Source organism: Emys orbicularis, chromosome 7, assembly GCF_028017835.1.
Source record: "Emys orbicularis isolate rEmyOrb1 chromosome 7, rEmyOrb1.hap1, whole genome shotgun sequence".
Taxonomy (NCBI): domain Eukaryota; kingdom Metazoa; phylum Chordata; order Testudines; family Emydidae; genus Emys; species Emys orbicularis.
In genome coordinates, this window is record NC_088689.1 from 51,575,701 (window position 1) to 51,602,274 (window position 26,574).

At 42.6% G+C, this 26,574-nt stretch overlaps 1 protein-coding gene across 1 annotated transcript in view; it reads left to right on the forward strand.

Moving 5' to 3' along the window:
- Nucleotides 1–26,574, forward strand: part of FAM13C (family with sequence similarity 13 member C) — a 240,051-nt gene that overhangs the window by 176,106 nt on the left and 37,371 nt on the right. The window contains exons 11-13 of the mRNA XM_065408755.1: nt 4,429–4,492; nt 20,119–20,209; nt 20,604–20,669. Coding sequence (XP_065264827.1) covers nt 4,429–4,492; nt 20,119–20,209; nt 20,604–20,669 — 221 coding nt within the window. The remainder of the gene's footprint in view (nt 1–4,428; nt 4,493–20,118; nt 20,210–20,603; nt 20,670–26,574) is intronic.

A 26,574-nucleotide genomic window follows, 5' to 3' on the forward strand; every position in this document is an offset into this window, starting at 1 on the left:
CATTAGTCCTTATGCAATTTTTCAAATTTCTACAGTGTTTACAGCATCTACAATTAAAAGTCTGATTTTATTTCAAAATATGACATTAAGAATAACTTCATGCATGATCTGTAATTCACCTCTTCTGGCCTTGTTCTTAAACAACTGCTCAGAGCTGTTACAAATTGACTCCACCCTGCTGCTGGTAGGAGCTGTATTTATTTTGATGTGTTTATCCTTTTTTTTTTTTTTTTTTTTTTGTCATGTCCACAAACTTTGAAGATATTCCATATGGGCCTTATGTCATCTACATCATGGTAAGCCAGGAGTATCTCTGCTGAAATCAGTGGGGTTACCCTCCTGTGACGTGTAAGTGAGATCACCAGTCAAGCCCTCCAAATATTTACTCTGCCTCTTTATAAAATAAGAAAAGTAGCAATAACACAGAGAATTACATTTTTCTTATTTTTTAGGACCTAGATTACGTGGAAGGCAGAGTTGTCCGCAATTATTTAAAATTTCTGTACGAGCTTAAAGCAATTTTAATGTATCAGCTCAGGTGGAAAATAAGGGTTTCGTCCTGCTGCTTTTAAGGATAGTGGTTGCTTTGTAACTGATTTAAATGAGAGCAGGAACAGGCCCTAAGTTATTAAATTACATGTACTCTGTTGCCAGGTTACCATCAGTCAATTTGCATTTACCTAGCAGAGCTATTAAGCTTAATTGTAAAAAAGGACTATGGGGTGTTTTTAGCTCAACATGCACATGTAACTACCATTAACGTAAATGGCCTTCACAGAGTGGAAAAAATATTTTGCTGGCTAGGGTAACTTCAGGAAACATCTAGTGTGTGTGAGGAACACAGCTGTGAGAGAGTATTAACTCCAGTATTATTTTGTACAATACAAACAGTGGAATGCAAGACAATCACACACCTAAAATGCAGACAATAATACCAACTGAGACTGACAGATGATGATTTAAGGGTGCTATAAAGTCCGTTCCCCCTCCCCCCGAGCTTAAAATAACCATGGGGCTCATTAGAGGTGGAGCCATGAGTGAGCTATGCAGGTCATCCAACACAGAGCCACTACAAACTTTATAGAAGTCCACACCACTACCTCTCATGCTTTTTTTCTTTTTGAACTATGGAAGCAAAGGGGTAATTAGTATGAGAGTAGCTTGTTGAATTCACAAATGCAACATTAAGTCAATAGGCCAAATTAATTTGTCTTGTGGGGGTACTGCTCCACAGATGTCCAGGAAGTGGTGCTCACTTGTACCATTGGTTAACTTGCCCAATTTATCTACCGGGTTGAAATTTCTACAAGAATCTATATAGTATAGATATTTAGAATCATACAAGTTAGAGATGAGAGAGACCTTTTACGACTTCCAGGCCATCTCTATCTTCCTGCTAATGCACAATTGCTCCTTAGACTACACGTACTAATGTTTTATCCAGTCTAGTTCTAAAAGTTCCAAGCATTGGGGCTTCTCCACTTTCCTTGGGAGAGTATTCCATAGCCAAATATGTCTCACCATCAGGATACTTTACCTGTTATTCAGCCTACATTTTCCTATTCTTTGTTTCATCTCATTATGCCTAGTTATATCCATAGATACTGTATCACACTAAATAATTCTTCCTCTTTGGTACTTACTCCTTGACAGCTGCCCTTCACCCAGTTATTGATCTTGGCCATGCCTATAGACTGTTTGGAGATGGTGCTGTTTTCACTTAATGTGAAGGAGGTTTAGAGCTGCATGTTGTGGGACAGCATGAACTACAATTCAGCAGTCTCCCCTACCAGCTTCCCATAGACGTTGAACAGGATGAAGGAGAGGATGGAGCCCTGAGAACTTCCATAGCTGAAGGGTCATGAAGCTCTCCGGGTATGTCTACACTGCAATTTGACACCTGATTCAGGCTCACAGGGCTTAGGTTAAGGGGCTGTTTAATTGTGGTGTAGATGTTCCAGCTTGGGCTGCAGCGTGGGCTCTGTGACCCTCCGACCTCACCGGGTCCTAGAGCCCAGGTTGCAGCCCAAGCCCGAACATCTACACTGCAGTTAAACAGCCCCTTAACTTGAGCCCCATGAGCCCAAGTCAGCTGGCATGGGCCAGCTGCAGGTTTTTAATTGCAGTGTAGACATACCCTCTGAATGCAGTCAATTTCAGGGATTACTGAAGTGCTTAAAATTAAGCACATCCATAAATGTTTGCAGGATCAGGGCCTGATTCTGTCATTCTTCAAAAAAGAAATAATAATAATTAAAGCCTTCGATTAATCACAGTTAACTCATGTGATTAACTCAAAAAAATTAATCACGATTAATTGCAGTTTTAATTGCACTGTTAAACAATAGAATATCAATTGAAATTTATTAAATATTTTTGATGTTTTTCTGTGGTGTAATTGAAATCAAAGTGTATATTATTCTCGATTACAAATATTTGCTCTGTGAAAGATAAACAAAAGAAATAGTATTTTTCAATTTACCTCATACAAGTACTGTGGTGCAATCTCTTTGTCCTGAAAGTGCAACTTACAAATGTAATTTTTTTTGTTACATAACTCCACTCAAAAACAAAACAATGTAAAACTTCAGAGCCTACAAGTCCACTCAGTCCTACTTCTTGTTCAGCCAATCACTAAGACAAACAAGTTTGTTTACATTTACAGGAGATAATGCTGCCCTCTTCTTATTTACAATGTCACCAGAAAGTGAGAATAGGCATTTGCATGGCATTTTTGTAGCCAGAGTCACAAGATATTTACATGCCAGATATGTTGAACATTTGTATGACACTTCATGCTTTGGCCACCATTCCAGAGGACATGCTTCCATGCTGATGACGCTCGTTAAAAAAAAATGTGTTAATTAAATTTGTGACTGAACTCCTTGGTGGAGAATTGTATGTTCCCTGCTCTGTTTTACCTGCATTCTGCCATAAATTTCACGTTATAGCAGTCTCGGATGATGACCCAGCACATGTTCATTTTAAGAACACTTTCACTGCAGATTTCACAAAACGCAAAGAAGGTACCCATGTGAGATTTTGAAAGATAGCTACAGCACTCAACCCAAGGTTTAAGAATCTGAAGCGCCTTCCAAAATCTGAGAGGGACGAGGTGTGGAGCATGCTTTCAAAAGTCTTAAAAGAGCAACACTCTGATGAGGAAACTACAGAACCCAAACCACCAAAAAAAAAAAAAAATCAACCTTCTGCTAGTGGCATCTGACTCAGATAATGAAAATGAACACTGCTTTGGATTGTTATTGAGCAGAACCCGTCATCAGCATGGGCGCATGTTCCCTGCAATGGTGGTTGAACCTTGAAGGGACATACGATTCTTTAGCGCATCTGGCACGTAAATATCTTGCAATGCTGGCTACAACAGTGCCATGAGAATGCCTGTTCTCCTTTTCAGGTGACATTGTAAACAAGAAGCGGGCAGCATTATCTCCTGCAAATGTAAACAGACTTTTTTGTCTGAGCAATTGGCTGAACAAGAAGTAGGACTGTGTGGACTTGCAGGCTCTAAAGCTTTGCATTGTTTTGTTTTTGAATGCAGTTATTTTTTGTACATAATTCTACATTTGTAAGTTCAATTTTCATGATAAGGAGATTGCACTACAGTACTTGTATTAGGTGATTTGAAAAATACTATTTCTTTTGTTTTTTTACAGTGCAAGTACTTGAAATAAAAAATAAATATAAAGTGAGCAGTGTACACTTTGTATTCTGTGTTGTAATTGAAATCAATATATTTGAAACGGTAGAAAACATCCAAAATATTTAAATAAATGGTATTCTATTATTGTTTAAGAGTGTGATTAATCGCGATTAATTTTTTAAATTGCTTGACAGCCCTAATAATAATCAAGTTAGTCTGGAAAGATTTATCTTTTATGGCTCTAATCCAGCAAAATACTTAAACGTTGGCCTAACTTTAAGCATGTGAGTAGTCCCATTGAAATAAAGAGGACTAATCATGTTTAAAGTTAAGCATATCCATAAGTGGTTCGCTGCCTGTTGCTCATGGTTTGGTCACCAGACAGGGTCCCTATTGTGCACCCATTCTTTGAAGGAATGATCCCAAATTTTTAGAGTTTTTTGTTTTTTGTTTTTTTCCTCCCAATTAGTAACTGTGATAGTTTTTAGGACTGCATATGTGGTATAAATGCATCAAAAGTGATTCCAAATAAAATCACTATTACTCTGAACAATATTTCCCTTCATTGTGTATTTAAATGAGTTATACAGAATCCAGAGGTAAATTTCTTAGGAAATTTTATTTCTTTTCAATACAGTATTGTATGATCTTATCACAGAAACAACAGCATAACTGCTATAATGTAAATTCAGATCTACAAAGTCTGAAATATTTGCTATAGAAGAAAATGTGGTGTTCAATGGAATTTTTCTATTTTTCTATTGTAGAATAGATCAGTGCACATTTCTTTCACCAAAGGAACCTACTGAACAACTGCAGAATTTAAATGAGGTAAGTTTAACCAAAACTTTAACTGCAGAAATGCAGAGTTGCTAAACTCACACTATATTTGACATTTAACATAAAACCCTTGCTCCTGGAATCATGTTATTACATAAGAATTTTGGCTTTCATTTTAAAAAAAAGTAAGTTTCTAGCTTTCATGTTGGCAGAGAAACATTTGAAAATGTCACCCAAGGGGGTATCCTAGGGACTCAAAAACCAGAAGGCAAATAAAAAGAACCCCATTTTTTTCAAAATCTCATGATTTTAAGCCAATCTTATGATTTCTAGTGCCTGAATCATGATTTCTAAGTGATTGGTGTTAGCAATACTGAGAGAGAACTTAAGTTGCTATAGTTTTGTTTGGTCTCACATCACAACTGAAATGCATTGGAACAGCACTTCCATGTTGTTTAAAAAGTAAGGCTATATTAAGTCCTGAAGAAGTAGCTGTGGGAGGGGACAAAGTAGTCAGGAAATGCCACAAGGCAAGATGAAAAAAGATTGATGAATGAGGTGCATTTATCCAGTGATCAGAGGAGCAGATTGTGGGAGAGAGAAGGAAGAAATGAAAGCAAAAGGAATTGCACGTATTTGTGACTGCTGAAATAATAGTTAGTTTTAACGTGGATGTCAAAGAATACAACACAGAGAAGCTCTTTGTGTGACAGCAAGCTCATACTGTGTATCAAACAATGGGCAGTCTTATGCCAAACTCCAACAATTGAGTCAACATATTGGAAGCCAAAATACAGGCTGTGCAATTGGCCTAGAATATGGGTAACCTTACAATGCAACTTCACAAATGAAGGAGATCTCATACTAGTGTAAAGGCCTGTTACACTCTGCAACGTTCTGAACAAGAGACTGTATTTTATAAGGTGTAGAATAAGGCAACAGAGACCAAAAAAGGGGAGGGAGACAAGGGGAGGAGGTCACTGTTAGGCCATGGAAGAAGATTGTTACCACAATGAGCCAGAGAACATCCATGCCTTGACACGCATTAATAGAAAACCACCATCTGTCCTTTTAAGGGAATTCACGTGTAATCAGTTCATTACTCTGAGTCCTTTTCTGTGTGCTGATGTCACCATAGCTCAGATCAATATTAAAAATTATAATCTAAATAAGAAGACACCATCCATGTCCAACCATAGGAAGAGAGGCATCCTGTGGTAGTCTGGTGCCAGGATGTAAAGTGCATGAGAAATTTACCTCAATAAATTGTTAGTTCTTCTGACAGCTCAGCTGCAGAAACCAGTGAAACTTCCACAATTAAAATAACAGAATTTAAAATTCATGCAGAACATACCTCAAATGTTCTAATAAACATGCAGTAAAGATAATAAATAAAAGCAATTAAAATATACTGTTAATATGGTTCATGTTTACTGGTAATGATAGAGGGATGGTCCAGGGTAACATAATCAGAGTAAAATTAAATTAGACTTCTCTAAAATATATTTCAGGACTAATGAAAACCCAAGTGGGCATGTGTCATACCAAGATAAATTCACTCCTTGGGTCACTGAAGGCATTCTGCCTCCTCACAGCTCACCCATGGCATTATACAAGCACAGTGCAGATCTTTATGTATCTTATTACTGCTGGTTTGTTCCACACAAAGGAAATTCTGCACTTAAAACGTCATAAGCCTTAAGACACACAAACTGCCAAAACAGATACTGCAGCTCTCTATTGTTCTTTGTCGAGAATATGTATTGAAAACATTCTAGTTTATTTTTAGCTGGAACTGTGATTTCAGATTAATAAAGGGGGGGAGGTTATAGTGTTCTAATGCCATTTTAATTTTCTTGCAGTACAGAAATCAAACAAGTTAATACTAATGCAGTTCTTTTCTATATTAATTACTTTAAAGGATTTTCAAGGTTGAAAGAGTAAGCTTATCATGCTTTTTTGCCCCAGACAATTTTACAAATCTGAAAAGTCCGTCAGTAATTAAACACAAATCTGCTATTTAAAAATAATCCAGATGCAAGGGAAACCCCTACCTCCCCCACAGGCTGTATACTTGGGGAGGGGCAGAGCATGGCCTTTTGGGGATTATGGGAGTAATCAGTATGTGACAGGGAGGCCTGAGACACCCCTGTCCAGAGAATACCAATTGGAGGTTTTGGTTATTTTCCATTCTCCCCATTTGCCTTCTAAACTGAGAAACGACAGACCAGATGAAGGGTTCATGCTCTGTCCCAGCAATTTCCACCTCTCTTCTCTTCTCTTTTTCCTGTGTCTTTTCCTGCAACTTTAAATTTGCCTGACTGGCCGCTTTGTGGCTCTAGAGTTATCTGGGTATCCAGTAACAATGAGGTTCACAGGGCTTCAGACTAACTTAATAATAATGGTGGATATTAGGGCGGTTGGTAGAGCTCGCTCTTCAAAAAACAATACCTCTCTACTTTATTTTCCCAGGTTCAGAGGGCAGGGGTCTAGAGACATAGGTGGTTTCTCTAGTCTTCCATGACTACTACATGTGTGAATGGGCCAAGTTGTGTTGTGATGGTGATGTTTTTTCAGTTCTGTGCTTGTTCTTAGTATCCCGAGAGTCCATTCTAGATGCAAGTGATCTTCTCTGTGAAATACGATAATTCCTCACAGCGAGAATTTCTGTAGCTTATAAAAACATTTATGGTCCAGAAAGTTCTCAGGGGAGCGTGGCTTTGTGGTCTCTGTGGCAGAGGAGAAGCCGGCTGTCTTTGCCTCCTTCACAGCAGTGCTTGAGGCTGTGTGTAGTTTAAGGGGTTAATACTGATCCATCAAACTCTTTATGGTTTGGGATGTGTGTCCCAGATGCAGCCTGTCTGCCATTGTCCAACCCAGCGGTTTGGATCATCTGGGATGGTCAAGTGGACAGTTCGTACATCTGTTCAACCGGATGTTGGGGGAAGGATGTTCTCAATGGGGGACTGTTGAATTTGCTCCCCAAAGGTATGGGGAAGAACTGAACCTGAGTTTCCTGAACTAGGCCATAGTACATAGTATTTTCGTAGACTTTTCCTGAACTGGCAGTTTGAGGGAAACATTAATGGAGTCTTTGGTGGTGGTAGGATTTTTTTGGAGTGGGGAAAGTCAAGGGTGATTTATTTTTTAATTGGCATTTTAACTAAAGAATATATAGAAGAGTTTTGGTAGTTTGTACATGGAGCTAGAGGCTTTGAGCTCATTTTTAGAAATGGGGGAAGAGGGGAAACTAAGATGTAAATAGACACGTCATACTAGGATAAAGTCACTTTTATGTCACTGTAGACCTTCTGAAACCTCACAGTTCCTCCATACCATGATAAAATCAGAGTGCAGGTCTCGTTGTGTTTGATCATTGTCAGTAGGTTCCACATAGAAAGGAAATTACTACCTAGAAATGCCATCATGTATCATTTCTATTTTCTGTCACCTTAATGCAGTCTGAAAATTTCCTCATTTTTTAAAGTTTATGAACTGTAATAATCTATTTTCAGATTAATACAAGTAGTCAAGAAATTTTTCTTTGATCTGGATTAATGAAGCTTTTACTTTTTTCTTGTGACACTGAAATATAATTAATTGGCGCTCACCCCATTCTTTTGAATTGTTAATTGCTTTGAAAGGATGCTAAAGGTTGAATAAACTGTGCCTTACAGAGGATATTAATTACCCCTTTCTCAAACTGGTAAAGCACAAACTCTTATTAAGGTGACCATACAGTGAGCTTTCCAAAATATGTTTAAAGTAAAGATCTATATTCATGCAGATTTTCTTATAAATATTCTTATTCTGACTTTAAGGAAGTTTAAAAATGCATAACTTTAAATGTTGCCATGTGTTCTTTCAAGGAAGCTTATGTTAGAAATTCATGTCAAACTATATGGAGCCAGATTCTTATTTCATTGACATCAAAGTAAATCAGGAATAGTTGCACTGAAATAGAACTGTATGAGAACTGTATAGTTGCAAATAGTGGTGTTGCACTAGCATAGAACTGTATGAGGTCAGAATCAGGTCCCAAGTATTAGGAACTAGAGCCTCAGCTGGTGTAAATCTGTGTAGATTAATTGTCTTAAATGGAGGTGACTCTCAGTTTATAATCTTACCAAAACACTATTAAGGTTGGGGAGCACACTTTGTGACTTAACTTTTCTTTATAGCTGTATAATTTTTTGTTTGCTTCTCTGACCAACCTCCTTCTCTTAGTAGCCTAGACCAGTGGTTCTCAAACTAGGGCCGCCATTTGTTCAGGGAAAGCCCCTGGCGGGCCGGGCCGGTTTGTTTACCAGCCGCGTCCGTAGGTTCGGCCGATCGCAGCTCCCAGTGGCCGCAGTTCCCTCAGCCCGCGCCGCTTCCTGCAGCTCCCATTGGCCTGGAGCGGCAAACTGTGGCCACTGGGAGCTGTGATCGGCCGAACCTGCGGACGCAGCAGGTAAACAAACCGGCCCGGCCCGTCAGGGGCTTTCCCTGAACAACCGACGGCCCTAGTTTGAGAACCACTGGCCTAGACAAAAACCTGGCAAATAGTCGGTTCTCTAGGAACTGGCTGTTTTCCTAAGGGTTAGTGAAAAAGAGAATTTTAACTAACGAGCTATGCCTCCTTGTCCATGATATCATGTTGGTCTCTAATCAATACAAATGTTGATGTCTCAGCTTCTACTTCTGAATCCTCAGTGATTTCTGTAGCTTTTTGAATGTGTTCTACAACTCTAAAGCTAGTCCACTCTTTAATGGTAAGACAACTGGGGGGAATGTCCATTTTGGTGGAGGTTGTAAATTTATAGGTAGAAATAAAATGTTCTTTTTGGCACATGAGGTCCACCCATCGGGACTTATTGGCTAGCAGTGGCCACTTTTCACACTGGGAGAGAAAAGAAAAGGAGTGAAGGCTTGGAAGCTGGGCTCAGGACGAGGACGCCATATCTGAATGTTGCATTTGAGGATACACCCATATCTCTAGGATAGTGACCTGTAGAAGTGTGAGCAGAATGTCAGGGGCTGGCCTAGTATACCTCTTCCAAGGCTGCAGCTCCTTTTTGACCCAGGAGACTGTCCTGCCCTGAGACAAGTGAGCTTTGATGCATAAAAGAGCTACATACACCTCTCTCAAGAAAAATCCAGTCCATTCAGTTAGGACAGATCGAGAGTCTGTTTCCTTTCTGGGGCCTTGCTAACAGAAAGATAAGGATTTGGACATTCTAAACTCTTACACTTAGTCCAGATAAAATATTGAGACACTCACTATATCAAAGTTATGCTATAATTTTTTCCTTAGCTAAGTTTTCCCAGGGTCAGGGCCAGTCCCATGGGAGCCAAAACTGGATCAGCAGTAGCCAAAGCTGCTGCACCAACAGGACATTGGGCGATACTGGCTTATTTGCGGCTGGTGCAGAAAAAAGCTGTGTCAAAATTTCTGTGTCATGATCAGAGCACTACCTGATGGCATATCCTGGAGGAGGAAGACTGCCTATTGATATTGGTGGAGTCCTGGAGCAGAAATAAATGTTGCCATTAGAATTTGTTTGTCCTGTTATGGTGTGTTTACATACTTGAGCACATTTTCATTACCGCTTTATCAAAGGGTATGTCTACACTGCAGCTGCTACCGTGCATCCCAGCCCAGGTAAAAAGACCCTCGCTAGTTCTGCTCAAGTTAGCATGCTAAAATAGCAGTGTGGGCATTGTGGTATGGGCAGTGGCATGGGCTAGCCACCTGGGCTCAGACCCAGGTGGTCAGGCAGGCTTGTACTCAGGCAGCTAACTGCTGCCACCTGTGCTGCAAAATTATTGCTGCTATTTTTAGCACTCTAGATCAAGCAGAGCACTCAGTTTGGTGGTGGTAAGGTCAGATAGGTTAATTGGATATTTCAGTCTCTGCAACATTCTGTTAAAATCAGACTAACCAGAATTATATATGCCGATATCCATGTAACAAGTTGTTATCCAGGACATATTCAGAAAATTATATAAGTGTATTTGTTGTTAATTATTTTTAGCCTTTCCACAGTCAGTGAAAATCCGCCATCCACCCACCTTCCACAGATGGTGAAAAATATAATTTATAGCAGCTGAATGCAAACCAGCTGGTAAATTACAGCATAAGCATTTCTAAAATACAATGTTAGGCATTGTAGTCTGTGTGACTGCTTTTATATTGGCGCTTACCATAAGTGCTATGGGTAATTTTGAAAAATAATTAATAGGACGATTCTAAATTAAGGAGTATAATTTCCCCTTGATATGGGAATTAGTTGTTTGCATTCCCATGACCAACCATATTTGCCTCTGCCCTCCACATCAGTATTAGGCAAGTTAGAGACACTAAATAGGTCTCGCTTGTATGCCTTTGTCATCAGGGAGAAGCACAAGGGGAAATTCAGTGATAGGATCAGACCCTCCACTAGCCTGCACTTTGTGCAGTCTTTTACACTTGTACCAAAGGCAAAACACTACCATTGTGATTTGGTATAATTTTCCATTCACTTTGCACCTGTGTAACTGAGAGCATGCAGTTTGAGGGAGTGGAGAATCAGGCCTACAGCCTCTCAAAAACTCTTACTTGCATATAGTTTTATGCAAACTAGACACAATCAACTCAGGATTAAATAAGGACTGGGAATGGCTGAGCCATTACAAACATTGAATCTATCTCCCCTTGTAAGTATTTTCACACTTGCTTCTTATCAAACTGTCTGTACTGAGCTATCTTGATTATCACTTCAAAAGTTTTTTTTCTCTTACTTAATTGGCCTCTCAGAGTTGGTAAGACAACTCCCTCCTGTTCATGCTCTCTGTATGTGTGTATATATATCTCCTCAATATATGTTTCACTCTATATGCATCCGAAGAAGTGGGTTGTAGCCCACGAAAGCTTATGCTCTAATAAATTTGTTAGTCTCTAAGGTGCCACAAGTACTCCTGTTCTTTTTGCGGATACAGACTAACACGGCTGCTACTCTGAAATCTTACTAGCTAATTGACACATGTGGAATGCCTAACTAAGCCACCATGGCCACTAAAGAAAGGCTATTGCCCGCTAAAACTCATGATCCACACCGTTGGTTGTGTCTGTTTTCAGTTGGAGAGGGCCCTAAGGCAGAATCACTTACCAAGTCAGCTAGTAACAGATGGTTTTTAAAAAGGGTGGTTTTTTTTTATATGGACTGGCAGTGATTAACTAGCCACCTTGTTGTTTCCAAATATTATTCAGTGGGGGTGAAATTCAGCAGCCCTGGTGTGGAGGGCCAGCAAAATACTCTCTCCACCACCACTTAAAATTCAACAGAGGGCAGCACGGGGTGATCACACAAGGTGCATCTCCTATGCACTGCAGAAAGGCTCTCCACTCTGGTGCCACGTAGGCTGATGAGTCTTTGGAGAGAGATACTGAGACAACTGCAGGTAGGACCAGAAGCAGCTAAAGCAGGGACTGCAGTACTGGAGGGGTGGGTAGAGTGGGTGGGGCCCAGCTGGGACAACTCCTCCTCCTGGCACCCCTTGAACCCAGAACTGTGCATGGGAGACCCCACATACATTCACTCTGGGAGCACTAGGACCTGTTACCTCCCTTTCCACCTGTCACATGGACTTGGGAGAAAGCTGCAAAGAGGCAGCAGCCAGAAATGCCAGCTGGTAGGGGCAGAAACAGCCAAAGCAAGGAACTTCAGATGTTTAAAGAAATTTATACGGTTTTGACTGGGCTTTCTCTACCATGTGCTGATTGGCTGTTTTCTCTAACACTCCTCTTCCTCACATTCTTTTCAACCTCAGCATCACCCCACACCTGCCTCTCTTACCCTCTTCTCCCTTGCCCTGTGCCCTCACCCCCTCTTTCTTTCAATGTCCCCCTTCCTTTCCTTTTCTTTCCAATTAGTTTAGCCCCTCCTAACATGCCCACCTAAAGGAAAAAAATGAAACTAACATGACGTTTGCCAGCATCACATTGTTCACTCTGCTTGTTCACTCTGCTTGCCCCTACCCCCACCGTGTGTCTGTCTATTTAGATTATAAGTTCTTCAGGGCATGGATGGTCTTTTAGTTCTGTGTGTACAGCACCTAGCACAATGGGGTTCTGGTCACGACTAGGGCTCTTAGGTGATAGGATAATATAAATAATAAGTGGGCTGCATTTATGCAGATCCAGTAGCCCTAACACCTCATGGAAGTGGCACAGGAAGAGCTGTGTCTACTATTTTAGCATAGAAATCATATAAAATATATAATTTTTGAATGAATACTGATGAAATTTAAGTGATTAATTCTGAATTAATGTCTTGATCTTGCAAGCACTTATTACTGGGTGCTTAATATTTGAAGTACTTATAGCAGGGGTGAAGGCCAGCTGTTTATTAGACATTGGCTCAGAAGTCACCACCAATACTGAGTCACATTTTTGAAAATATTTGAAGGATAAGGAGCCAATTATGCACAACACGTGTCTAATGTCAGCTAATGGACTGGCAATCCCAGTGCTGGGATGCCTCAAAGCAGACATAGAGTACATGGGTCAGACACTGCCAAGAAAATGCATCTTCATCCTGAAAGTCACAATCTCTGAAGGAAGTCCCAGAGATGGAGTCCCAGAAATTCTAGTGATGAACATCATTATTGAAGATAAGGAACCAGGGGGGATGAACCATCATGAGCACTCTAAGAAAAATGCTGCGCTGAATAGAGTACTTGCTTGAGTGGAGAGACAGCATGATTCCCTGGATCCTGCTGGGCGGATCTGATATGTTAAAGTGGCCAGAAGACAGAAGTGGTCATTCCTCCCTGGAATGAGAAGATCAAGTGCTTGTAGATCCTATGTCTGGGGCAAACCTACCTATTGGGTATCGGATAGCTAATGTACTGGCTAATGCCATCAAAGGAAGAATACCAGTGAGACTTCTAAACTCAAGTGTGTAGGCTGTGGAGTTGTATCTTCAAACCAGAGTTGCAGGGGTACATCGGCCTGAGGAAGTGGTCCCTTAAGTGGAGGTGACCTTTGCAGAGAATGGAGATAAACTGCTGGTGACAAGAAAGGAGAACAAGTTGCCTCTGCTAGAGAAGGACGTGGTAGGAAACTGCCCGTTCCAATTAAGGAGCCCGAAGGGCTGACTCCAGCACAGGTGGCCGAATTGAGGGTGTCACTAGAGAAGCAACAGAAATCTTTTCTAAGGATGACTGCAGCAGGGCAGTTACTCTGCTCCCGGAAAACAAGGTTAAAAGCTGATTGGTTGTGGCTGCCTCCCCAATCAGGCCACACCTGGGCCTGTTATAAGCAGGGCCGGCTCCAGCATTTCTGCCGCCCCAAGCCAAAAAAAAAAAAAAAAAAGCCGTGACCGCGATCGGCAGCAGCAATTGGAAAAAAAAAAAAAAAAAGCTGCGATTGGCAGCAGCAGTTCAGCGGCAGGTCCTTCGCTCCTAGAGGGAGTGAGGGACCTGCTGCCCCCGAATTGCCACAGGTGCCGGCCCTCTCCCTTGGCCGCCCCAAGCACCTGCTTGTTAAGCTGGTGCCTGGAGCCGGCCCTGGTTATAAGGGCTCAGGGAGGAGCTGGGTCAGTCTCATTCCAGCTTTGGAGTGGGAAGGACCTAGCTGCCTGGGAACACAGGGTACTGGAAGCAGAGCAATGCTGAGGAAAGGCAAGAGGAGCTGGGGAGCTCCAGCCTGGCAACTCCCAAGGCTGAGGCCTTGTTAAAGGCCCAAGAAGGTACTGGGGCTGCAGAGGTGCAGCCCGGGCTTAGGCAGAGGCAGCTGGTCCAACCCCCTTACCAGTGATGAGTGGCCATTACAGACTGCAGTTTGCCCCAGTGAGAGGGGGCTAGATGACGACTGGCAGTAGCCACTGAGGCAAGGGGGCTATAGAGGATTGGGGGGTTCTCCTGGGTGGGCAGAACCCCAGAGTAAGGAGCACCGGGGTCCAAGAGGGACACGGGGCCTGAGGCAGGTGAGACACCGGCCAGCAGGAGGCGATCCAAGGCTGAAGATCGAGCTAATTCCCAGACTGACCAGCACGAGGCGCCGCGCCGGTGGGTGCTTGATTTGCTACAAATTGTGGAGAATATGGGCATAGTCGGTCACCCCTGATACAAGCGGCAGGGATAGGACTGGGACTATTGCTGAGCAGAGGAGAGAGGAATGATGGATCCCAGCTACGCTGGGGCTTTCTTTGTGAAGGCCCCTGGTGTTATCCCTGGTTGGGATCAGGCGTCAGCACCACGGCAGAAGGGGGCTGATGAACCCCAGGGACAAAGGGGATCCCTGTTGCAAGGGATCCGGGAGGCCCAAGAGGGACTCTGGAAGGTGCAGTGGGCCCTCCAAGAAAAGTTGGGGCAGCTGGCGGAAGGGCAGTGGGCCCTGCTAAGACTGCTGAGGCGAGAGTTCAGGAAGAACCGCCAAGAGCCTGAGGGGAAGCCCAGTGCCAGGGCCCGGAGGGCTTGTTACGCCTGCAAGAGACGGGGACATCTGAAAAGGGATCGTCCCTACTGGGAGGGGACAAGGCCCTGAGGCAGCCTGCTGTATGAGGCAACCCAGGGGGCGGTGGACATGCTGGGCCTGTTGGCGACGCGGACACATACAGTGGACGTGCCCAGGCCTGAGGTGGAGAGAGAACCATGAGAGGCCCAAGGCAGCGAAGAGGCAGGGAGCCTGCTGGGGCTGCTGCGAGCTGGGCCACATTAAGAGGCACTGCCCCCTCAAGGGGTGAGGGGTGAAGGAAGAGGTGCCTAAGGACCCAGGGGGTTGAAGGCCGGCAGGGTCAACGCCGCGGTGATGGTGGTAGACCTGCCGGGGAACCATGCCCCACAGGAGGTCACAGAAAGGGGAACTGGGACAGAGGGGACCCAGCAAGAGACCGGGACCCAGACTATCGTGGAGCAGGCCACAGTATGGACCCAGACCCTCAGGTTAGAGGGTCCGGGGGAGGCTAGCCTATGTACGCGGCTGGCAGCCACGGAACAGGCCTGCCAGACAGTGGAGGCGGAGCTGGAGAAGGACAACAAGGAGAAGGAAGACCTGGGCCTGCAGTTGAAGGAAAGTGAAGAGAGGCGAGTGCGACTGGCGGGACATCTCTGGGCCGCACAGGCTAGAGGACCCCCTACCCCTGGGCATGGGATTTTGGGGGGTGGGATGTAGTGGGGCAGTTACCCTGCTCCTGTAAAACAAGGTTAAAAGCTGATTGGGTGTGGCCACAGCTGTGGCTGCCTCCCCAATCAGGCCACACCTGGCCCCGTTATAAGGGCTCAGGGAGGAGCTGGGTCAGTCTCATTCCAGCTTTGGAGTGGGAAGGACCTAGCTGCCTGGGAACACAAGGTACCAGAAGCAGAGCAATGCTGAGGAAAGGCAAGAGGAGCTGGGGAGCTCCAGTCTGGCAACTCCCAAGGCTGAGGCCTTGTTAAAGGCCCAAGAAGGTACTGGGGCTGCAGAGGTGCAGCCCGGGAATAGGCAGAGGCAGCTGATCCAACCCCCTTGCCAATGATGAGTGGACATTACAGACTTCAGTTTGCCCCAGTGAGAGGGGGCTAGATGATGACTGGCAGTAGCCACTGAGGCAAGGGGGCTATAGGGGATTGGGGGGTTCTCCTGGGTGGGCAGAACCCCAGAGTAAGGGGCACCGGGGTCTGGGAGGGACACGGGGCCTGAGGCAGGCAAGACACTGGCCAGCAGGAGGCGCTCTGGAGATGGAGCTAATTCCCAGACTGACTAGCAGGAGGTGCCGCGCCGGTGAGTGCTCAATGTGCTACAATGACCAAGACTTTGGTTATACCACCCTGGTTATGCATATACACACGGTGGTCACTAACCCAATACAGCAGAAACATCAGAGAAGATTTCCCCAAGGGTTTTGAGGTTAAAAAGCATGTCCAGAATCTGATATTCCAAGGTGTTCTTAAGGAAAGCCACAGTGCCTGGGCATTGCTTGCAGTAATCATGATCAAAAAGGATGGCAGAGTGGTTTGGTTGTGATTTCAGAAAACTGAATGAAGTGACATGCAAGGACATCTACCCACTGCTCTGTGCGGAGAAATCATTAGATGTGTTGGGAAATGCAAGAGTGTTCTCAACCCTTGCTCTGACTTTGGGCTATTTTTAAGTAGCAGCAGAGGCACAAGATAGGGAAAAGACTGCAGTACCGACTCCTTTCAGGCTGTTTGAATGGACATGATTACCATTTGGCTTGTGCAACATGCCTGCTACATTCCAGAGGCTACCAGAGGGAGTGTTGGCAGACTACATTCTGGACACCTTGTTGATATATCTAGATGATATTACTGTGTTCTTCAGAGACTTCAAAAGTCATATAGAAAAGCTGGATTTGATCTTCGCATGTTTGAAGGAGCATGACTTGAAACTGAAACCTAGCAAGTATTGCCTTCTGCAAGTGGAAGTCAAATTCTTGGGCCATATGATGTTGACGGATGGCATCCAGGTAGAAAAAGAGAAGACCAAGACATTGGAAAAACTGGCCTGCCTCTACTACAGACAGTTCATCCCCAAATTTCCACATATTGCTGCACCTTTACATCAGCTAGTGGGCCAACTGGGCTGAAAGAAGGGGAATGACCAAGCACTACACTTTGTTTGGGATGCTGCCTTGTCAAGAAGCCTTCGATGAGCTAAGACTACAGTTAATGACACCAGCTGAACTTGCATATCCTGACTTTAGTCTGCCTTTCATAGTGACCAGAGATAAGATCCTCCATGGCCTAGATGCAGTACTGAGTCAAAAGCAAAGGGGGGCTGAACGTGTGGTTGTGTATACAAGCTGTAGGTTAAGGCATTCAGAGAAAAATGACAAGAACTACAGTGCCTTTAAGCTGGAGTTGCTTGCCCTTAAATGGGCTGTCACAAAAAAGTTTAATATACTCAATGTTCACGGTGGTTTCAGATCACAATCCTTTCCAGTACCTGCCAACCACCAACCTGGATGCTGTTGAGCATTTTTGAAGTGCATTGCAAGCTGGGAAGACAAAACATCAATTCTGACTTATTGTATTGACTGTCCCTAATGGAAGAACCAGAGGAGAGTGAGGACTTAGAAAAAGATTTCCTGGTAATCCTTGAAGATGTTGTGTGGGTATGCCTGTGGCTGGAGGAGCCAGAACCTGAGGGTTATTGATGAGTGAAGAAAACTTCCCAGAATGCAGGGGGGAGAAATCCTTTGCCTTTCAGGAATGACCTAATGATTTCAGGGTACTCCTGGGAAGAGGTTCAGGCTCTGCAGCAGCAGGGTAACATCAGACTAGTCCTAGCAGCAGTTGTGAAGAGAACTAGATCTATCTGGACATTTGGAATCAAGGACCCACAATCCAAGAAATTAAGCCAGCAGTGGAAACAGCTTAAGTTTCACCGTGGAGTGTTGACCTGGGTTTTATATGACCCAAGAGAAGGAGAAGAGGTGAGGCAACTGGTAGTGCTGGTATCACTATGCAAGCAAGTTGATGAGGCTAACCATGACCACGGAAGGCATTTCAGAGATAGGAGTACCCTGGAGATAAGTTATTACTGGCCCATGATGGTTAGTGATGTCCAGTCCTGGGTTAAGCAATGCAAGCAATATGCCCTAGCCAATGACATATTTCTTCGTATCAGTGCTACTTTAATTTGCATCAATGTTACAGCCCCAATGAAGTCTTAGCAATGTACTACACCCTGCAAGAGAAGAATGAAAATGTGTTAGTCCTCACTGACATGTATATCCAGCAACACATCCAGGTCCAGGAAGAAGATACCGGACTTGCACATTTGTTGTAACTGAAATTTACTGCACTTCAGAGACTGCTGCATTGAACCTTACCCAAGCCACTTCCTCTCAATGTTTATGCTGTGCAGTGTTGTTTAATCCCCAAGAAATGGTGTTGGTGTAAATGGAGTGTGTGTGTGTTAAAGTGAATTGCAGTGATTAAAGGGTTACCAGTGAGTTAGTAATATCCTGGAGTAGGGGCACCCTCATCGCAGCCAATAGATGCCCATGGAGTACTGAGATAAATATCCAGGAACCCCTGGGCTCAGTCCTTCCTGTGTGATGTGAGTCCTATTCACTTGGCACCTGGAGGGAAAGTAAAGATGGGCAGGACCAGGGGGAAGTGCATTCAGGTGGGGACTCGGATCCTTTTGTCACTTGGTTCAGCCAGGGTACTGTGTACAGAGAGAAATTTCCCTGCTATGGTGGGACAAATCCCCTGCTTACACACAGACTGAGTCGGAGGCTGCGGAAGGGAGACCTGGACCCAGATTATGCCAGTTCTGTGCCTGTTGGAGATTTCCCCCTCCCTGGATATACCCAACAAGGAGCCAATTTCCACTCCCTTGCACTGCCTGAATGCCATAAAGGGAGGAGATCAGAGCTGGGAATCTTCCCTTATATTTCTATTTTATTGCCCACAGCCCAAATGTACCTTTAACAGAAAACTCTACTGACCTGGGGTTTATAAAATGGCTATGTCACAAGAGAGTAAAAATTGCATAGACTTATGAATTTGCATGATACATCACTGATTATGGTACACAGGGGAAGCTATAATTTGCATAGATGTTTGGGTCATCCCTGTTCAGAAAGAATCTACATCTTGATAAGCCTGAGCAGATATAATTAGGGATATAAAATTAAGGCTACATAAGCATGAGGACAAATATTTCTGGGGCAATGCTGATTTTGTCAGCAAGTGCCTTATTGTTTCACTGGACTTGGTTTTATGTGTTTCAGCTATGTGAGCTTTTAGACAGTCCTCTGCATTTTCATGCATCTTCCATTGCTGTCTGTATTCCCCTTGAGGGAGGGTAATTGAACATACAGAGCGTCAGGAGTGACTCATTTAATCCAGTCAGGTGGTGATTAGGCTTTCAGAGCATTTGCATCACAGCAAGATGCTTGTGTCAGATTGTACAGCTGAATATTACACTCAGCATTGAAGTTTAAAATGAAAAATGGACCAAGCGTGAAACAGTAGCTGAAGGTACTGGTATAGATAAGCAGCCTTGTCCTCATTGATTTGTCTGCAGTGAGCGACAAAGATCTGTTAATTTTGTCTTTGCAGCTGATGGAAAATGATATGATAGCCTGATAGAACCAGCAACAACCTCCCTACAAAAAATGTCTGTACAAGAACAAATCAAAAAGAACCTCTTCCAAGAATCCCGAGGAAGACTGTGTAGCTTTCAGTAACTCTTTGTTCACTGCGGTATACTTCACAATATGCTGTAGAGAGGTTTTGTTTTTTAGGGGTTTTTTTATGAATGGTAAACTGGGAGGGGCATAATGTCATCAGATCCTGATGTCAGCACAATGAATGAAATGCTTGCATAGCATATTGCTCCAAGACCAAGAAAACAGACACCACCTCAGATTGGCTTCCTAGAACAAATTGTCTTTTGCTGACGAAATCACCATTCCCACGTGTGTTGAATAATCCATATAAGTTAGGATTTAGATAAGCAGAGGACATGAAGATACACATGGAATAATACAAATTTGATCTCTTACACATCCCTTTAAGAGCTGTTGGTGGATCACCCCTTCTGCAGACACTGCTAATGGGCTCAGTGAACTGAAGACGTGTCACTGTATTTTTGTTGTTTTCTATCTAGCCCAATGTTCTGCTTTTGTCTGCACAATTCTTTGTTAAAGCTACAAGCCCTTGAAACTGACTTGTGCTCTGCATTTTTGCCAACCCAGGAAGAAACTCCTCAGCTGCAGGCTTTCAAGGATCCTCCAGCCCCTTCATCAATTCAATCCAGTGTGCAAACTGATGGGGCTAGTTGTGGAGGTAAGCTGCTATGTCATGATGTGTCCTCATTTGCAATTACAAGATAGTCTTATGTTCCAATATAATCTAATATTTGCAGCCCCATGGAACGCAGCACAGATGAAATGTGAAGGCTGAAGCACAATGAGCTGCTGCAAATGCTAAAAAATGTAAACAAAGGGATAAGATGTGTTAGTAAGGATAGAAATAAATTGCAGCAATCTTCTACTTTTCCTAGGTACCGCATTTTGCTTTACAGGCAATTTTAAGAGTCCAGATTCCTTCTTTTTCGGTTTGAGCTGTATGTTTCTTTCAAGAGAGTTATGTTCTTTATTTCTTTACTGTGTTGCATCTGCATTGTGTGTGTGATATTCTGCCATTTCATGTAATTCTGTTTTGCAATTTTTTTTGTCAGAGCAATGTCACTTCATTTCTCCTATTATTGATTTTAATTTAATGCATCAGCAGAGAGATAGTGAAGGTGAGTTTTACAGCACGTTGATTTTAATCATTCATGAATCTGCCTTTTCCATCTTGCATATTATGATGTGTTCCTTTTTCTTTTCTTAGCCCTACTCACAGAAATTAATTCCTCCAAATAAATGGCCCTAACACTCGGCATCATTTTCTGTCTGTTCATAGTTTATAATCACAGGGATGGCTGAATCATGATTTTAGGCAGAAGGGGAATCATTGTTTCTGAAAAATAGGTCATAGTTAATAAGACTAACATACCACACAGAGGAATGATATGTAAACTTAAATTGTGTATGGGCAACATTAAGGCAAATAGGTCAGTAACACGAGGCCTAATCCTAATTCTGCAAGGTAAATTTTATGGATAAAAGAAAGGTGAGTTCAGAAAAGCTTATGTTAGAAGCTGTTTGTTTGGATTTTCTGTAAAATGCGATTATTTATTTTATATTATTTTTATTACTTACGCTATTCTACTTTAGACATTCTCAAATAATGGCAATGTACTGCAAAAAATAAGGAATAGTTACACATAACCCTAATCATTGAAAATCTAAGCAATGCAAAGGATGATACATACTGTAGCCAAAAAGAGAGTGTAACATTTTGGCTTCTGAGTTGATTAGGAATAGGTTGTTTGGGTTTTTGTGTGTTTTTTCTGGCTGCTGCAACATAGGTGGAAAAACACCTTAACAGGTTTCAAATACAGCTGTAGGAATTCCTAACACGCCTAGTTTCTCACCTGTATATTTGAGTCAAGAATGGAGACTATGCAAATGCTACACAGGGCAAAGAGGTCTTGTAGTTTGCACTAAAATTGCATTGGCTCTTCCATTCATTGGCAAGGTCAATTTTTTGTCCTTTTCCAATTTTACACAAATATTTTGCTTCTGCAGTTTTATAATTCATAATCAGAGAACACTTGATATTCAGTGGAAGACTCTGCAAACTTTACCTTTGATTTGATTCTGACTGCATTTAAACTGTTAAAAATCTCCCACTTCAAATAACACTTACAGCATTAATCTGTTCATTTACATTTACATAGCAGGATACTGGAAGATGTAGCATTTCTCTCACACAGTCCAAATAGAGCATGATCTGCCATTCAGTCGTTTCCAACCTGTGCTTTAGGGGAAGCTTGGTTATGCATTCATATGCATTTGATATACATTGTTTTGCAGTAGCACCTGCTTTTGGCTGATTTTGTTTACTGACTTGTTATTTTAACATAAACAACACCGGTCCCTTTTCTCTCTCTCTTAAACTACTGGTGGAATTTATCAGTTCAATCAGTTGAAACACAGTAATCACAGAGGTCTAGATTCTGCTATCAATTATATCAATGTAAATCTGGATGAAGTCGGTGGATTTATACCAGGATAACTGATATCAGAATCTGGCCTTTAGGGTATTTTTAGTGCTGGGCAAATAATGGATATTTCAGTTCATTGGGAATTTTGAAATATTGAAAAAAATATGTTTTGGGTCAAACCAAAAATGATTATTTTTTTTTTAATTTTCAGTGAATCAAAAAGTTGAAAAAATGTAGAGTTGTGTTGAAATGTTTCAATTTGGGGGCATTTTGCCAGAAGCCAAGGAGGACTAGATTGCCAAAACACATGGGCTAGGGAGATGGTGAGGGAGAGGAGAGAAGGACCTGCAGTCCCTTATAATCTTTAGTAAAGTGGTGAGGGTACTCTCCAGGGATGTGGGAGACCTGAGTTCAGTTTCTCCTTCTGCCTTATGTGGAGAAGGAGCGGGAAGTTAGGTCTCCCAGTTTGCAAGAAAACTCAGTACAAATTCAGAAACCATTCCAGGCCGACCAAATCTGCATTTTTTTCAGTGAATAAATAGTGATATTTAAAATTTAAAATGCATAATTTTGTAATATAAACATGATTACATAATAGATTTCACTTCTCTGATTTCACATTCCAATTAATAAAAGTAAAGGAAATACCATTTTTATGAACCAAGGTTAACTAGAACATACTGGCAAAACAATGTAATGCTTAGGATGCAATTTTTTCTAGGGATCCCAAAATGTTTAGTGACTCTCATTCTATAAGTCCCTGAAGACTGTGCGGGACAAGCATGTTCAAATTTACTTACGAACCCATAACTTCTTGAACCAGTCTTTGTATAAGGAGGCTATGATGAATTTCAATGATCATGTATTCAAACGTATTAAAATAGGAGGAAATAAAATTAATGAATGTAAATAATTACTTAGCATAACTTTGGGGTATGTGGCTACATAGCTAACAAAGAGTGTGTATCTAACTGTGAGTGGTTGAACTATAAGAAGTTTTACACGTCTTTTACAAAAAATGCTAATTCTCTCAATCACTGACACAGTATATATTTGAATGCATATGTATATTATACCTATATATGTAGTTTTTCACATGTAACAGATGTGGATAATTTTTATTTTATTTAACTGTTTAAGAACATCATGTGAGAACACAGTCTTGAAATTGTTTCTATGATAGTTTTGATGTCCCCATTGATCAGGCATATTGCATGTTTTGCATGTGTTACTAGCCCTTGGCTTAATGTCAGATTATGACCTCTGGTTTAGTGCGGACATTAGACCAAATTGGTCGGATTAGGATAGATGTAGGATTGGAGCCAGTTTGCTGGTTTGGGTTAAGGATGGTTTTAGCTTTTGATTTTTCACTAAGGTTAAAAGGCTAGGGTAAATGTTGGGCCCATTCATTGGTCTAGGCTAAAGCCTGGGATCCTTTTGAGGGCCCAGGCTGGAGTATAGAGTTGATGCCAGGATTGTGGCCTGAAACTGTTAAGATTGGGGCCAGCTTGTGAACTTGGGCTAGTGCTAGGATGCCATGAGTTTAGGACAATGGCTATGGTTGACGGTCTGTTTTATGGGCCCTATCTAAAATTGTGCTTGGGTCCTGTGATGGGGGACACTCTCACCGCTTGTAAGTGCCTCTTGCCGGGTGGATGCGAACCTGCACTCTCTCTGTCTCTCTCTCTTCACGGTGCCCCCTAACGGCTGTTGCCCTTGTCGGGCAGGTCTTCAGTGGCTCAGCCCTCCAGCCAAGTCACACACAATCAATATGCATGAACGCACAAACCCCTTCCACGGTAAAAAGTCCAACCAGGCTTGTCCCTGTGCCATTGGTGATGTCTTTAGCCATTCCTCTGGGCTCAGTTCTCAGCCCCTTCTGGGCTAGCTTTAAGTCTCTGTCTGCCCTGGTATAGAGCAATGCCCCAAGGGCTTTCTCCCTGGAGACTCTTTAAGTCCTACCCTTCACTTGGGCCTCTAAACAAGCCTTATCCCCTTCTCGGGGCTTAGGTCACCCTGCCAATGGCCAGTAGGGGGACCTCTACCTGCCCAGTACTCCAAGTCCTGACCCAGAGACCCTATAAATAGCAGCCACGTGCTTCTTCCTGCAATAGTTGCTGCTGCTATTCTCTGGGCCACTTCCCACTTAGCCCCTTCCTTTTCACCTTTACCTCAGGGCTGAAGTTCTTCCTCGCGGAATGCCAATGGCAGCAGAACCCATCTTCTGATTCTCCCTGGAGCTCCAGCAAGGAGCATCTTTCTTGCTCCTCTGGTCCCTGCCAGGAACTGCTCAGCCCCTGCAACTCCTTTTATCTGAGCCTGCTGAGCTTTGATAGGATGCTTCCCAGGCCAAGAGGACCCACCTTTACTGCTCCTTTTCTGGGGTGGGGTGTGATAGGATCGCAACACCTCCAGCAGGGCGCCTCAAAGGGCCTGGTACATCCCATCACAGGTCCAATTTAGGAGCCCAGTGTATTTTTAGGGCCAGTTTGTGTGTTTAATCTAGGCTTAGGGGTACGAGTAGTGCTGTGGTTGCCTTGTGCTCAGCCAAGCTGTAATGAACCGCATTGTTCAAACTTTGTCCATCGCTCAGTCTGACCTCATAGTGCTGTGCACACTAACACTTATGCCATTGAAACTTATGTCACTCAGAGGTCTGTTTTTTCACACCCCTGAGCAACATAAGTTTTGCCGTCATAAGTGATAGTGTAGACATGGCCTTAGCCTGCCCAGAGAACAGACAGTCTTCTTCCCCCGCCCCCTTCCCTGGGCAACAATGCAACATATAGGGGAAACTAAGATACACTCAGGATTCATAAAAATATTACAAAAAATTCCCACTTCATCACATCTTGTATTTGGCAGAAGTACAGATTTGTGAACAGCCTCCACCGAGAGCCCCAGAATCAGAGTGCAAAATATGGAAATCTTTCTGCTGCCCTTATGGTATTCAGGGACCTGCCAAAATTTTAACACTGCCATTTTTTTTTGACAGTGCAAAACCCAGTACTTAATATGGTTTCAGAATAAGAACACTTCCTTTTAATTATGCTATTTCCACCTGTCCCCACAATGATTCCTTATGTTTCTCAAAGCTTGAAAAGTATGCGAAATTTAAAAGGAGTTAATACAGTTCATTCCAGAGGACACCACAGTATTGTTTTTGAGGGGGGAAAAAAGTAGGTTATATTCATGTACTGTAACTGTATTATGTCTTTTAAACCAATGAAGGGATTCACTGACAGAAGATAGCATTGTTGCTTACCTTTGCTATGTAGCATTCGTTAATCCGTTTATTTCACATGTGAATTGTTTGTGCAAGTCACCAACTTAGGCAGGTACAATGTTCTAGCCTACATTTCTTCAAAATTCCTTTCTGCATATTTCACTGGAGAAAGGATTTGGATCTCTCACATACTTTACAAATTCTGCAAAATATAGGTCTGGGGAAATCTCTTTCCATGTATTTTTCCATAGTGTGCGTCTTATAACCCGTTTTTTTGTCAATTGATAACCATGAAAGTTATAAAAGACAGTGTAAACTTTTCATTTTATTTACATTTCATTGTAAATCACCAGCCTACACTATATTTGGTGGGTTCACAAAATGTAAAATGGTCATTTATATTGAGATACATTAAAAAGATTATATAGTGCTTACACTGTTAGCTAACAAGTGATGTTCTGTAACTCTGGAATAGAGTATTTTGCTGTTTTTAACATCATTACATGCATTTGTAATATTTTATTTAGCATTTTTATTTTACTTGTTTTCCTAAATTGTGTAATTATGGGTCAGCACAGGACATGCATAGTCTCTGCATGGCTTTTATATCTTTTGATAAATCTGTTCATACTGGTTCCTCTTTCCAGGGGATTTATTTAAGGGGGTGGGGGAGTACAAATGGGGAGAAAATGATTTTTCTGTCCTGCAAAATATTTCAAGATTTCAAAATTGTTCACAGTCTACGTTGGGATGAAACCGAGACTTTTCAAAAAAAAAAATTGCAAAAAAACTCCTCCACACAGAGAGAGGGAATAGCCCAGTGCTTATGGCACCCTTCTGGGATGTGGAAGACAGGAGACCCAGGTTCAAGTCCCTGCTCTACCTGATTCATGGCCCAGGATGAAATTTCTGGTCAAATAAGAGCGAGAGCGAGAGAGAGAGAGACCAAGCTCCACCTCAGAATAGCCAATAGCCAAGTGACTAGGGCACTCCCTCATCTCAGGTGAATGCCCTAACCACCAGGCTTATTGGCTGTGCTGGGGTGGGTCTCTCTCCCTCTGTCCTCTTGGAGCTGTTAGAGCATTCTCCTGGGATGTGGAAGTGCCATAACCACTGGGCTATTGCCTATTGTGGGGTGGGTCTCTCTCTCTCTCTTGTTTGACCAGAAATTCCATCCTGGACAAGAGAAACCTTCCCAAAGAAACTTTTATCAAAGCGAAGATATTTCTGCGAAAAGTTTCAGTTTCAACTAATCAGCACTTTCTGATGACAATCTATTTCATTGAAAAATTTCCTGACCAGAACTAGTTGTGACAAATAAGGCCAATGTACCTGGTTTGTAATTCTATCCAATAACTTTTTGCTTAATAA